General features: G+C 58.1%; 1 protein-coding gene across 1 annotated transcript; it reads right to left on the bottom strand.

Annotated features, from left to right (window-relative positions):
- Positions 1–2,318: 2,318 nt before the first annotated feature.
- LOC124524711 (zinc finger and SCAN domain-containing protein 2) lies at positions 2,319–9,706 on the bottom strand. Its single transcript, XM_047097102.1, has 3 exons — positions 9,475–9,706; positions 6,293–7,191; positions 2,319–4,625 (listed from the first exon to the last, which is right to left on the bottom strand). The coding sequence occupies exon 2, from the start codon at positions 7,161–7,163 to the stop codon at positions 6,552–6,554; it is 612 nt and encodes a 203-aa protein (XP_046953058.1). The 5' UTR covers positions 7,164–7,191; positions 9,475–9,706; the 3' UTR covers positions 2,319–4,625; positions 6,293–6,551.
- Between the last annotated feature and the right edge of the window lie 4,918 nt (positions 9,707–14,624).

The raw sequence follows: 14,624 nt of genomic DNA, 5'->3' as shown, positions 1-14,624 counted from the left end.
GATTCTTCTGCCTTGTCTCCAGTTAGGAGGGGCCTCAGAGCAGCTGGTGAGGAGATGTTACACCAGCGCTTAAGGCTCGGGCCTGGCCCCTCACAAAGGAGATGGCCACCCCAATCTGTTAATCTACTGACAATTCTTTGCTGGAAACCTACAGGTAACCAGCACCGCCCAGAAGTGAATAAAGATACTGGCCGTGGTCTCTTGCGTGTGCAAGGTGCTTTGAACCTGTATTCCCCAGAGACATTTCCTTAGGCTCGGGTCCCTAGAAGCAGAGCCTGAGGCAAGGATTCCATCCAAGGGGAGCAGGTGTTATTGCGAAGTGCTCTCTGAAGAAAGGGGAGTGGGAAGCAGGATTGGGTGGGGAGAAGAGCCAGTGATGTGGTCTCAGCTGGAAACTAGCATCATCGGATCCCTCAGGACCACACTTCAGAGTTGGCCCCCCTGTGGGGGTTGGCGAGGGGCAGCCCCACAGGCGACCCAGCTATGAACCACTAGCCGCCCACACTCACAAGAGCTTGGAAAGGGGATCCGAAATGGCACCAGCCGCACCCGGGGCAGACGTCCTCTCACTTGGGCATCATTACAAAAAGGAAATTGAGGCCTTGCCACGTTTGGAAGGGGCTCGTATGGAGGGAGGGGGAAGATGGGGGGCGGTATACAGACCGGGTAGAGGAATCGCTCTGGGTGAACCACCTGCTTCCTCACCCAGGACTGGCCACTTTCTGGGCCTTTCTCTCCTGCCAAAACATTCGCATAAAGCCAGGCTGGGCAGGCCAGGTCAGCATAGGTGCTTGCTGCTGGTGTGCACGCCAGGCCTCACACATGGTGGGGGCGGTCGGGCAGGGGCCCTGGACCCTGGTGGAGACAGCATCTTGCCTCCACACCCACAAGCCTGCCTCAGAGGTATGCCACGTCTCAATCTCCTCTTAAAAAAAAAAAAAAAAGTTTATTTATTTTGAGAGAGAGGTAGAGAGCAAGCGGGTGAGGGGCAGAGAGAGAGGGAGAGAGAATCCCAAGCAGGCTCTGCAGCTGTCAGCACAGAGCCCAACACAGGGCTGGAACTCACACACCGTGAGATCACGACCTGAGCCGAAACCAAGAGTCGGACACGTAACCGACTAAGCCTCCCAGGCGCCCCTCAGTCTCCTCCTTTTGACAGAGGGTTGATGGCACGTCTGAGTCAGAGGCCCACCTCAGAGAGGCGGGCAAGTGATGGCGCAGTGCACCTGTGTGTACACACGCAACTGCATGGGGATCCTACTGAAATGCAGTTTCTGACTCAGATTCTGGAGCGGGGCTGCGATTTTGCATTCATAACAAGCCCCCAGGTGACTCGATGTCACCGGTCGGTAACAGGGTGTCGGTCTGCCCACCTGGAACCCACTCACCGCCTCTCCGTCTGGTTGTCCCCTGGTGGACCAACCACTCCTTCACCTGCCCACAGACCCGGGCTCCAGGGGGGCTGACCCCTCCGTGGCACTGTGTGCCCCGGGGCCTGGCCATTCAGATCTCTGCCCTCCGCCGCCCCATCAGCCCTGCAACTGCTTCAGACCTTTGGGGAGAAACCTGGCCTCGGCCGACAGAGGGCTTCTTCCCGGCCTGGGTGCGAGCTGGGGAGGCAGCCCCCAGGAGGGAGGGCAGAGCCCAGGACAGGCTGGGTCCCGACTATCACCCTCAAGTCACTGCATTTCTGTCCCCTGAGTCCGCAGTTCCCCATGTAGGCATTAGTCAATTTGAGTCCAACAAGAGTCCTGCCGGATCCACCCCCAACAAACCCAGGTTCCACGGGTCCTGTCCTTGAGTTACTGGCACTCAGGACCTCCCTCGGCTGACAGACGCCATCGATGCGGCCCCAAATCTGTCACGAAGAGGAGGACACAGAAAGAAGGTGCTGGGGAGAGCCTGGGCTGTGATCAGGGCCGGCGCCTTGGCGACAACAGGACTGTCACAGCTAAGCAGACTAAGCTCAGGAAAGACACGCGGCTGGCCAAGGCCCCCAGGTGATGGGGATCACCGCGCAGGCTCGCAGCAGGTCTGGACTCACTCTCGGCTGAGCAAACAGTCGAGGCTGCTCGAAGGGGCCCCGATATCCGTTACCCGAATCCAAATAGCAGTCATCCAGATTGCAGGGGAGGGGGGAGCTAAACTATTCACCGCTGTGGTTTTGAGCTCTGCTTGCTATAGCCTTGACAAACCATAGCACACAGCTCCTCGAGACACGAGGGGCGCAGAGATAGAGCCCTTCGCCCTGCTCCCGGCGGAGCCCCAAATGACCACTGCTCACGCCAGCTGATGTTGAGAGAACATTTATTCCACTTGGTCGGCTCCGGCAGGTATCGGTGACTGACGGAAATAACCAGCCTGGACGACCATTGACACGCACTCCCGCGTAGCCATGGGGGCGTCCCTCCTGTCCCACTGGCCCAAGTAGGGGAGGACCTGAGGTCTCCTACGGTCATTAGTGCCCCAGGGGAGCCAGCTCACAGCCCAGTGAAACGAACCCACAACCCACGTGTGAACTCACCCGCCACCTCCTCCCACCACCAGCCACCCTCCAGCCTCCAGCACTTGACCCATCAGCCAGTAGACAAGTATTTCCTGAGTGTTATGAGCCCAGCCCTGTGCTGGACCCTGTTGGGGTTCAAGAGGAAATGGCACGTCCCTTGCCCTCAGGGAGCGCACAGTCTAGCTGGAGACTCAAAACACACACACACACACACACACAAACACACGTACGCACGCGCGCGCACGGAAAGCCAGAGTGCAAGGCGGCACGTGCCCCCGAGGGTGAGACGGTGTTAACACAGGGACTGTTCAGAGAAAGAGGATGGAGGTCCTGGTGGAGAAGTGGGTTTGGGGAGGACGGGGGAGGGGCGCATTTCACAGCAATACCAGGGAAGGCAGAGGCCGAAACAGCGCATGAGGGCTGCGTGGTTAGACTGGAGGGAGGTGAGCTGACGATCGGCAGGGAGGCTCCCTCCCTGAGGCTCCCTCCAGGCAGGCCAAGGATCAGAGCAAATGGAAGCTTCTGGAGTGCAGAACGCCTCCTGTTTCTCTGATCTCCCCCAGCACGGTTTGTTATTCCAGGACGAGGAGTGCGGCAGATTTGCAGCAGGCTGCAAGGGAGACGGGACAGGCAAGATCCCAGGGCAGGAGCTGGGGAGGGGGGCCTCCAGACAACCCTGACCAAAGCCCAGCTGGGCTCTAGGACCTCCCACCAGAACACTCCACGGCGCCCCCCACAACTCCCATTGCTGGGATTTGATCTAAATCCATGGCTCCAGGCCTCTCCCCACCCCCAACGGTTTCACTAAGTAGAACCTGCATCTGGAGGTCATCGAAACCCCAGCCCAGCCCTAATCGGCCACACCTCTTCAGATGAGTGGGTCGTTCTGGGGAGGCCAGTGAGCTCCAGGCCAACCCGCTCAGGGTGGAAACAGAAGTCCTCTCCCTGCTGGTGGTCCAGCCTCTGCCCCTCCACATCCATGCACGGACCTCGGGAAAGCTCCTCGGCCCCAGAGCTGGCGGGCACCAGGAGCCAAGCTCCGTCTGCCCCCTCAGCCTTCCCCACATCAGGCCTGGCTAAACCCCTGGTGTGGCAGAGGCTTGGCTGCTGGGAAGCAGGATCCCTCCCCCCGGGTGGACCCAAGGTCACGCACACCCTACACCATGGAACTCCCCGCTTTCCCCGCCACTTTCACGGTGAGATCAGAGCCCGGGCCAGGGATCCCGGGCATGGTGAAACCCAGCAGCCAGAGCAAGCACCCCAAATCAGAGAAGAGCAAACGCAGCCCAGAGAGCCTCCAGCAACGTCTGTGGAAGGGAAGAGAGGTTCCAGGAGCCTGAGGCCCCGTGAGGCCTGGGAGGAGAGCGACTAAAAGGGTCCCCTCCTCAGAATTCTTTATTCCTGAGTGAGGGAAGGAAGTTCAGCAGGGGGAGGGAGAAATGCTACTTGTGGGGCGGCCCTGACCCAGGGATCTGTCGTAGGTAAGGAAAGAGTGGCAGGTTCTGTCCTGGGGCTGAGATTCTTAGCCAGGAGTCCAGGAGCTCTGGCATTGTTTGTAGATTCTCGTGTCTCCGTGTCTCCGTGAGTATGCGAGTTTTCCTGGGGAGAAGGTTCATATCTTTGCTAGATTTCCCAAGGGTTTCACACCCCCAAAGTCTTCAGAACCATTGCTCTGAAAGGAAAGTGGAGCCTTGCAAGTATGGTTCACACCTGGGGGAAAGGCTTCGCCTCTAGAGCCAGGCCTCCTGCTGACTTTGCTGTGTTCTCTTGGGCCAGTTACTTGCTGTCTCTGATGGGCCAGGCAGGCGCAGAGAAGCTGGCTCTCCACACAGGCACTGTCCCTGCTGCCACATGAGAGTGGAAGTCTGTGGCCAGGCAGCCAGGACGAGCTCTTCTCTGGCCATGACTCCCAACTGGTTCGGGGAGTTTTTCCACCGGGGCACAGAACCGGCCTCCAATTCCAGGCTGCATCAGTCCCCTCTGCAGGGCACCTCCCGAGGTAGGTCTTCTTAGGGGACATGTCCTCGTGCCGGTGGGCAGGGCCCCAGAGGGCCCCATTCCTAGACTCTGTGCCCAGATGTGCCTCACACACTGCCCAGAGGTCCTGCCCACTCCACATCTGTTCATGGAGACAAAGAGACGAGGGTCAGGTCTGGGGCTCTGACACGGCCCTGCCCAGCCACCCCTCAGTCACCTCTCTGGGGCTAGGCGGGAGGAGTCCGTGGGGCCACCCTGCACTTGTCCAAGGCTTTCAGCCAGTCCTTTTAGCCCCCTACGGAGCACTCCAGGATTATCAATCCCATGAACCCCTGAGACAACTTGGGGTTGGGGCATGTGGGCTCCAGATGTCCCAGGTCCCAGATTAATCTCTTCATCTCTGCCACTAAATACTAGTCCACACTGCAGCAGTCACCTGGTGGCAGGCCGAGGGCCACTGATGTCCAAGGAGCCACAAACTCTAAGGAAGGGCAGAGGGCAGGGACAGGTCTCCAGCACCTAGCAAGGTGGTGGCACAGGCTGGGCACAGAGCAAGGGCTCTGTGAGTGCAGGTCCCCTCCGACGCCCCCAGCTCCCTTCCTCCCAACCTGCCACTGTGGACGCCAAGACCCCCTCGGGCACCCAGGGGCGCCCCTGCCCAGGATCCTACCACGTGGGATCTTGTCACATCCCCACAACCTCCACACTCCATTTTCCCGCCAGTAAGAGCTTCTCTTGTGGGCAGTGAAATAGAGATGAAGGGTCTTGGGGGCCAGGCTTGCACTGTGACACCACAGTACTAAGTGAGTACTAAGTGAGATTTGGGGCAAGCTTGGGTGAGCCTGTTTGTTCACCTGCCAAATGGCTGAAGAAGCCTGTGCTTCAGAGCACCAACTTGGAATCAGGAGCCTGGGAGACAGTCCTGGCTCTCCCCCCTTGGTCAAGCCTCTTAGCTAGGGGCCTCATTTTCTCTTGCCCAGATGACCCCACAATGCTGGAGGCTCCTACTCACCCCACTTTGACCTGTCCTCACAGTGCTTGCATTACCCCTTGAACCGTATGTCTGAGATCACCACGCTCTTCTCATTAAACATCTCGGTGTCCTCTCTTTAGGGCCACAAAGTCCTTTGTAGGGCACATATGGGCCTCCTCTATCTGACCCCCACCTCAGAAACCCCACACACCCTTGCTCTCCCTAGAGAACCTCTATTCATCCCCCGGACCCAGTTCAAGCCATCAAACGCTTTGGGTGACACCAGTCACCTCCCCCACCTCCCAGAATACGTTACAGTTTGTCCACTAGGATAGCCTGCATCACCTGTGTGTGTACCAAGTGTCACCCCTCAGATGACAAGGCTTTGTGTCAGTGCCTCCTCCCAAGAGCACAGCACTGTGCGTGGCACACTGGGGTGCTCAATAAATGTTTCCAGACCAGCGCTGTCACCCTCTTTTATCTAGTAATATTGACTACAATCCTCACAATATCCCAGGGAGAAGTCCCTCTTAAACACAACTTAAACAGATGAACAAACTGAGTCATAAAGTGCAATGATTTCTCAAGTACACCAGATAGTAAGTGTTGGAGTCAGGAGACCTTGGGTGTGGAGGGGGTAGGGGGTGGGTGGGTCTGGGGATTGTGGAGAGCGGCCCTCTCCAGGTGACTTTCAACTCTGACATTCCGGGAAAGAAGATCTAGTAAGAAGCTTGTCATACACCCAGAGCCCAGTTCACCCCACCTTCCCTGCCTGCCCCTGACCCCCAACCCCTGCCCAGGCCTGAGAGGGGATCGGGCCAAACTTTAGGTCTCACCTACTCTAGGCCGGGTGAGCCAGAGGAGGAAAACCAATGCAGGGGCCCAAAGCAGCTGTGGCCGACCAGCCGTAGGGTGGAGAAGACTCGGAAAGAGGCGGCCCAAGCGGGGCAGCGGCCCACTCCTTCAAGACCCCAAGCCAGCCCTCCCCGTCTCTCAGGATCAAATCCAGAACGGGGGCCGCAGCCCAGCGCCATCTCCTGGAGTCACGGACGCGGCTCTGGGGCAGGAAACCGGCGGCGGCAGGCCTGGCGCGCATCATAGCACGCGGCCTAAATGGGCCGCCTGGCCCTCGGGCCCGTGGCCGTGGCTGCGCTGGTGGGTCTTGAGCGAGCCCTCGCGCGCGAAGCTCTTGCCGCAGCGGGCACAGAAGTAGGGCCGCCGCTCCCCGAACACGCCGGGGCGGCGCGGGTGCGGTGCGGGCATGCGCGCGTGGGTGCGCTGGTGGTTGAGCAGGAAGCGCGGCTCGCGGAAGCAGCGGCCGCACTGCGCGCACTGGTGCGGCTTCTCGCCGCTGTGGATGCGCTGGTGCGTGAGCAGGTTCTGCTTGAGGCTGAAGCAGCGGCCACACTCCGGGCAGGGGAAGGGCCGCTCGCCGGTGTGCGTGCGCTGGTGCACCTCCAGGTTGTGCTTGACGCTGAAGGCCTTGCCGCACTCGGGGCACACGAAGGCGGCCGCGCGGCCCACCCCAGCGTGTGCCTTCTGGTGGCGCACCAGGCTGGGCTGCTGCGAGAAGGTCTGGCCGCACAGTGGGCAGCGGTGAGGCTGCTCCTCCGCGGGGTGGTGGATGACCAGGCCTCGCTCGTCCCCCAGACCCTCCTCCCCGTCCCCCGCAGGGGACCCGCCCCCCGAGGACGCCAGCTCTGTCATGGGCACTTCCAGCCGCAGTCACCAGTCCCTGGGGAGGCAGAAGCAGAGAGAGGAGTCAGGGGTGGGGGGATCCAAGGATCAGCCGGCCCCCAACCTCAGGGACACTGGACCTTGAACTGGCTTTCCACAACTTCAGCATCCACCCCTCTACAGTCTTGTTCAAGCCAGCGTTCCCCTGCTGGAAAGCCCGTCTTTCTCCTCTACCCTTTAATCACACCCTGCCCCTCCTTAAGGCCTTTCTCAAGTTCACCTCCTGCTAGAACCTTTCCCTGACCCCTCCAGCCCCTCCTGAGAAACACGGCCCAACCTTATGACCCTCAGTCATCACAAAGCCCTGGCCCGGTGATGCCTTAAGGACAGAGCCGCCTCCTTCTTTTATCCCCAACAGCAAGCACCCAACCTGCCACACAAATGAATAAATGCCAACGGGTGATATCCAGGGGCTTCTAGTCTTACAACTTAGCACCTGCATATGTCTTATCTCTCCAATCTGCATCTCAAGGAGGGAGGGGATAGGTAGGTGCATCCCCAATCTGGAGGGAGGGATGGGGTCACCGGTGGTTCACAGATATTTTTGAAAAGCGTAAAAGAAGAAACAAAACAAAAACCCTGTACACTTGAAAGTAATCTCAATTAAACATTAAAGGCAGCAGCTCTTTGTTTATCAAAATGTGGCATGCCTGCAAAAGGTTTGCAAATCACTGAAAGGGAGGGTGACCTTCCCTGGGGGGCGGGGGGGGGCGGTGCTGGTCTCAGCTTGATTCCTCTTGGCATCCCCAAGACACGGAAGCTGACCCCGAGGCTCAGCAAACACCCCCAAGTTCGGCTCCATTCCATTCATGCTGGTTCTAAGGATTCTCTTCCCCATAGCACCGTGGTCTCTTAAATTGTTTCCCACTGTCCTCACAGCAACCCCAAGGAAGGAACAGGGCTTATTGAGCCCTACTTTATAGACGGGGTAACGGAGGCACAGTGAGGTCACCTTACTTGCCCAAGGTCGCACAAGGTGAGCTCGGACTAGGCCCTAAGTTTCCTGACTCACTGTCAAAAGCTCTTCTCAATGTGCCAGCTGCTCACCAGCTAAACTCCCCTCAAAATACACACGCATGTACAAGACCACCACCACCACCATCCTGACCACTGCAGAGTTCTAGATCACCCAAAGGGCCACTGCTCCTGTACAACCCTGTCTGCAACCACTCCTCCCACGCCCTCCCCCCCAAATAAAAGCCTAGGGCTCCTGTTCCTGCAGAGCACTGAGGCCTGCCCCAGAGCAGGCTGAGCCGGCACTCCCCTGCGGTCCTCCACCCCCGTCAGGGACCTAGACCTCCATGCAGGCCTTCTCTACACTTCCAGATCTCACTGTTCACTACGACCTCAGTCGATCTATCTGCAGAGTGGGGTCTCAGAGATCCCCCTTCTTTCTCCCCCTACCCTCAGGCCAGGGTGGAACACACACCCACCCTGGAGAAGGGGACCAGTACTACTTGCATTGGACCCCACCCACGAGGCTCTCAGCCCGCCAGCTGCACTGACATTTGCAAAGACAGACCATCACGGTCCCCTCGGCCAATCTCAGCCTGGCCTTGTCCCTGGACAGCCTCCTCGCTCTCCCCGGCATGTACCTCCGACCAAGGACCCCACTACGGAGAGGGTCTAAAGCCACGGCCCCCTCTTCTCCCCCAAGTTCCTCCATCCCCTCCCGCACTCACAGCCCAGGCTGCGCCCCTGCTCCTCCGGTCTCCAGCAGTGGCTCTCTCCTCTAGAGTCTGCGCTGCCCAGCGCAAATACGGTAACTCTCCCGCAGCGACTCCGGCGCCCCTTCTCCCTCGCCCCCATAAAGACGGCCAGCCTCCCGCACCGCCCTCCTTATCAAACTGCTGCATTAATCAAAAGAGCTGACCCCACCCACCCGACCTCCGCACCCACAACCGGGCCGACTCCTGGGGCCAGAGCGACCCAGGAGAAATATGGGAAACTCTGCGTCGCAACCTCGCCCCCACGAAAAGACGTAGGCCTCCCACCCTGCTGCCGCAACCCACCCCACGTCGCTGCAAGGCCCGGCCTCCTCGGGCCACGGATGCGACCCACCCCCACCCCCAGCTCCCGCGGCGCCCCCCGGGAGAACCACGCGACCCTGGATAAATACGCAATTAAGTCGCGGCGCTCCCCGCTCCCGGAAAGGCTCTGCGCGGCTCCCGGCAAATACGGTAGCGCGCCCGCAGTGACCCGCCCCCAAGGGTCCGGCACTGGCCTCGATAAATACGGTAATCTCCCGCCGCGGCCCCAGCCCCGGCGGCCCGGGACTCACGTGGCGCCGCCTCCCGAGCCCTCCGTCTCCGCCGCAGCGCCGCAGTCGCCAGCGTCGCCGCAGCCGCACAGCAGCCCCGTGAGGCTGGGAGGTCTAACTCGCCAACGACCTGGCTGGCGGAAAAAGGAGGGCTGCGAGCGCTGCGCCCGCGCGGACAGGAGAGGGAAGCCGACGGGAGCCGCTTCGGGAGCCGGAAGCCCCGCCGGGCGGGTCACCCCAACTTCCCCGGCCCCCCCCCGCCCCCGGCCTCGGCCATTCCCATCGCCGGATCCCCCCGAGGCCCCAGTCCAGCAGCAAGAGCCTCATCCCCATCTCCGTCATCCTAAAACAGCGCTACCCAGGCCGGGCCCACGATCTGCCCCCAGGAAGCCGGAAGGGTCTGGGGCGCTGGCGGTTTAAGCCTTTCCTTGCAAGAGAGAGCAGGGGGTGAAGGCAGGAGCCCCTGCTGCGCAGCCTCTCTGGGCGGGGTGTCTGGGAGACAGCCACCGAAGGGGCGGAATCAGAGCTGCCCCAGCTGACGGGGTTGCGAAAGCCTCCCCCTACTCTGTGGCCCGGTTTATGCCACCAGGACGGCTGGCAGCAAGGAAGAAGTGATACCCCTACTGTCCCCACCTCCTCAGAATTGGTCCCATTCCGATCTGACCAAAGATATCCCATAAAAGGTATCCCGGAGGGGCCTGGACTTCGGCTCAGGTCATGCTCTCACGGTTCTGAGTTGGAGCCCCACACTGGGCTCTCTGCTGTCGGCGCAGAGCCCCGCCTAGGCTCCTCTGCTCCCCTCTCTCTGCCCCTCCCCTGCTTGTATGCTCTCAAAAATGAATAAACATAAAAAAAAAAAAAAAAAGATAGGGGAGCCTGGGTGGCTCAGTCGGTTGAGCCTCCGGCTTCAACTCAGGTCACGATCTCCCGGTTTTTGAGTTCGAGCCCCGCGTCGGGCTCTGTGCTGACAGCTCAGAGCCTGGAGCCTGTTTCAGATTCTGTGTCTCCCTCTCTCTCTGCTCCTCCCCTGCTTGTTCTCTCTCTCTCTCTCTCTCTCTCTCTCTCTCTCTCAAAAATAAATAAACATTAAAAAGAAATTAAAAAAAAAAGATATCCCATAAAAGAGCCACCTATCACACCCCTTTAGACAGGTCTGGGCTGAATTCCAGCTTTCAACTGTCCTTCAATAATAATACCCCTTACCTATACATTACTTTTCTTTTTACAAAGCCTTTTCCCATTTATTATCTCGTGGGAGCCTTCCAATAACCATGTGCCGTGTATGTTACACAAGTATCATTATCCTATTTTATAGATGGGAAAATAAAATAAAATTGAAATACAGAGAGCTTCCCTGGAGACCCAACGCTCTAAGTGGCCGAGCCCAGATGGGAAGACAGGGCCACCACCCAGCTCACCGTCCCCTGCACCACCCTGGTACCAAACCCCAAACAGAAACAGGGTGTGATGATCGTGATTGGAAATAATCTTGTCCAGAGTGAGAAAGTGCCTCAGAATTCACATCTCATAGATCAAGAAACTGAGGCCGGAAGGGAAAGCGATTTTAAGTTAAAAGTGCTAAGAGGAACATCAAGTAGCCTTTTTCTCTGTAACCCCCGGTAGCTGCCAGCTGGGGCCCGGGCAGAGCTCCTTACAACAGATGGTGGATGTGACAGCTGGGGTGGCGCCATCCCTGAGGAGGGGCTGTGGGAGACACAGGCCTCCCAGCCCCGTGAGGTCGCCCCTGCCACTCCACCCTCAAAGCCTGGGAATCGTAGAATTCCGGGGGGGGGGGGGTAGCTGGAAATAAACTCAATCCCTTATTCTCAACACCAGACCTGAAGATCAGGCCTGCCTGCTTTCACATCCTGCTCTGTGGACCAGTGAGTGCATCCCAGCAGGCCCATCCTGCCACCCTCAGCCTCTCGAGGACCCACCCCGACCCCACCCCCTCCGTGCTGCTTTTGTAGCAACTCACTGAAGTATGCGGGACTTCATGAGTTAGACATCCCACGGACGTTGGTATTTAAAATAGAAGCAACAGGGAGGGAATTCTGGGAAGCCAAAAGAAATGAATCCACCAGGACAGATGTGCCCATGGCATTGACAAAAGGACCCCTTAACCGCTGATAACTGATACCCACGCTCTACCCAGGGGCTGGCGCTTTGCTGGGGGGGGGGGGGGTGGGGACAGCCACACCTCCCAGCTCTCCGGCTCCCTTTGCAAAAGTTGTCACCTGTCAGAGCAACCAGCTTTCATCTCTTCTGCAGGCTACAGGACAAATGGGGACACTTGGTAAATGACCAGGTTTCTCAAAAGCAGCAACAACACTATACCTGAGGATGTCACCCATATTTTTAGCAGCACTTTCTAAGTAAGCTGTGCCAAAATGGAAAGGACAGGAAAGGCACACGGTGGGGGGATGGGCGTAGGAGGGAGACAATGCCACCTAACACCCACCTTGTCAGTGCCAAGGGCCAGGGGATCCCGGAGGCCTCCACTCTCTGCTCTGCCAACGTGTGATTTCTGCTGAGTCACCTCATTTCTCTGGTTTCATACACATGCAAACCCCCCCCCACAACAGACACCCCTCCCTCACCGTTCTCATGTGCTGCGACGAACACAATAGAAAGGAGATGTGGTGGGGCGCCTGGGTGGCGCAGTCGGTTAAGCGTCCGACTTCAGCCAGGTCACGATCTCGCGGTCCGTGAGTTCGAGCCCCGCGTTGGGCTCTGGGCTGATGGCTCAGAGCCTGGAGCCTGTTTCCGATTCTGTGTCTCCCTCTCTCTCTGCCCCTCCCCCGTTCATGCTCTGTCTCTCTCTGTCCCCAAAATAAATAAACGTTGAAAAAAAAATTTAAAACAAAAAAAAAAAAAAAGAAAGGAGATGTGGAGACATTTTGCAGAGGAAGCCATGCCTCTTTACACAAGCAGGGCTAGTGGCCGGCACGGCAATCACCGCGGCTCCACCAGGCTCTTGTGACAGCCGGACACTGGACCCTAACAAAAGCCTAGGCTGCTCACAGCCAAAGTGTCCGCAGGCTTGTGGCCCCCCGCTGTGAGTAGAGCCCTGCCCAGGGCCCCCCCACTCGCCCGGGGCTTACTGGGTGGATAATCACCCCCCTGCTTGCTCCTGCAGTACCCGAGGGGCCTTCCTCCAGCTCTCCTGCTCTGGGCTCTGTCGCCAGGGCTTTCCTGCTCAGCTGGGCAACCACTTCCCCCCTCACTCGCTCCTCCCATCTCCCCCGAATTGGACAGCGGTCACTAACATCCCCTTCCAAAGCACCTTGTGCTGACTTCCAGTTGGGATTTAGCACACCTTTGTGTTCCCACCGGGCTGTGAGCCTCAAAGGGCAGGGACCATGTTTTTGGCATATCTGCATCCCAAGCGCCCAGCGTATAGTAGCTCCTCAGTCAATCTCTGTTGCATGAATGAATCTGGGTCTGCAAACTCCATCTGGGAGCGTGGAGAGAAGAGATGCCCCCCCCCGCCAGCTAGCCAGTGTGCTGATGTCTTGTAAGGAATTCGGGGGGGGGGGCAGGGTTGCAGGGAAGGCTACGGCCCCAGCATTGGGGGCTGGGAGACCCCGCCGACCCCCGTTCGGAGATGTGGGGCTGTGGGTGCGCGGTGTCACCTGCACCCAAAGTTTCTCTTTCCTTGACACTAAAACCCAAGATGTGACCTATGATCAACTCAGCCAAGCCCTTAAACTTGCAGCTGGCCTACTTAACACAGGTGGCGACTCCCTCCTTACGGGATGGCGCTCTGGGGAAAAGCCCATTCTTCTCTTTCCACAATAAACGTCCACTTGTACAAATGCTGTGCAGGTAGCCACACATGGAGTTTACCAACGTGATGACTGGAGCTGCTATTTATTGAGCGCTTGCTGTGTGCCAGGCACTATACTATATGCTCTCCCACAGGCTATCTGCACGGGGTCCCATAGCATACGTGGGAAAGGCAGAAGTCCGCCCCAGAACTCTCTGACTCTGTCCACTACTCCCAACAACAAAGGAAAGCTCTTTCTAGATTTACGCGGTGGCAGGGAGAGAGACACAACATTTCTACCCCTTCTCGGGAGGAGCATGACTCCTAGAACTGTACTGTCCAACAGCCACGTGTGGCCATGTAAATCAATTAAAATAAAACAACATTTTAAATTCTGCTTCTCAGCCTCACAAGCCACATTTTAAGTAGCCAGTAGCCACAGGTGGCTGGTGGCTAGGGTATCGGACAGCACAGCTATGGCATGTTTTCATCATCACAGGAAGTTCTACCGGATAGCGCACCCCTCCTTCCAGATCTGAGTAACCTAGGAGACACCACTCTCTTTTGAACCCAAAAGACAAGCTCTAGGATACCATTCGTTTCTCTCTCTTCTCTGCCACGATCCAGTAAGAACGCTGCCATGTGAGAACACAGTTTCCAGCCGCAACACTCCTCCTCTTGCCAAAAGGTCATTTTTCTGTTTGTTTTGCCAGACGACTTGATAAAAGGAAAAGGTCTCAGAAGCATCCCCCACACCCACCAGGAGCTACCAAGTCCCTGCTGGTCCCGCGGCCTCCCTGTGGGTGCACCTGCTAAGAGGGTTTCTAGCCTATTCTCCCTGGGGCACCTCCCTGGGGCTGGGCAGCAGGAAGCCAAACTCTCCTGAGGAGGCTGCCCCCCTGCCGGCTGACTCCTGACTGGGAGCTTATGTTGCTTGCCAAAGAACCACCATTTTCCAAGCTCCGGGGTCATTATTCTTAGCTCCCAGCCTGCTTCTAACCCGAGGATGATGCGGGCACTTCCGGAAACCCCAGCTCCACCAAGCTCATCTGGCCCGTTGGAAGCTTAACTGCGGGGTCCCTGCCGCAGACCTGCACTTACCTGGATGTGGACAGAAGTCTTTTAAGATCCTGACTGGCTGGTGGTTGTTTTCTGTTCCCCCGTGGAACTCTTTTCTCTCCGCATGCTCTAGAGTATTCGGGAGTGTAAGCCACTATCGGATAGACCTGACCTCCTTCCTTGTCTGATTTTATGACATGACGTTTCCTGAGTATTCCCTGGCCTAGTTTTATTCTTCCAAAATGAGCGGGGATGAATATGGAAATTGACGATCCAGGCCACCCTGGGAGAAGCCTGGGGTCGGGACAGTGGAAGGGGCTTGGCTAACAGGAGGCCTGGCACC

Source organism: Lynx rufus, unplaced genomic scaffold (genome assembly GCF_022079265.1).
Source record: "Lynx rufus isolate CCGP_SWC_20201006 ecotype Redwood Valley unplaced genomic scaffold, mLynRuf1.p SCAF_4, whole genome shotgun sequence".
NCBI lineage: Eukaryota > Metazoa > Chordata > Mammalia > Carnivora > Felidae > Lynx > Lynx rufus.
This window is presented reverse-complemented; position numbering and strand designations above follow the sequence as displayed.

Excerpts from the sequence above, each read along its gene's own strand:
- LOC124524711 (XM_047097102.1), bottom strand. The coding sequence starts at position 7,163 with ATGACAGAGCTGGCGTCCTCGGGGGGCGGGTCCCCTGCGGGGGACGGG.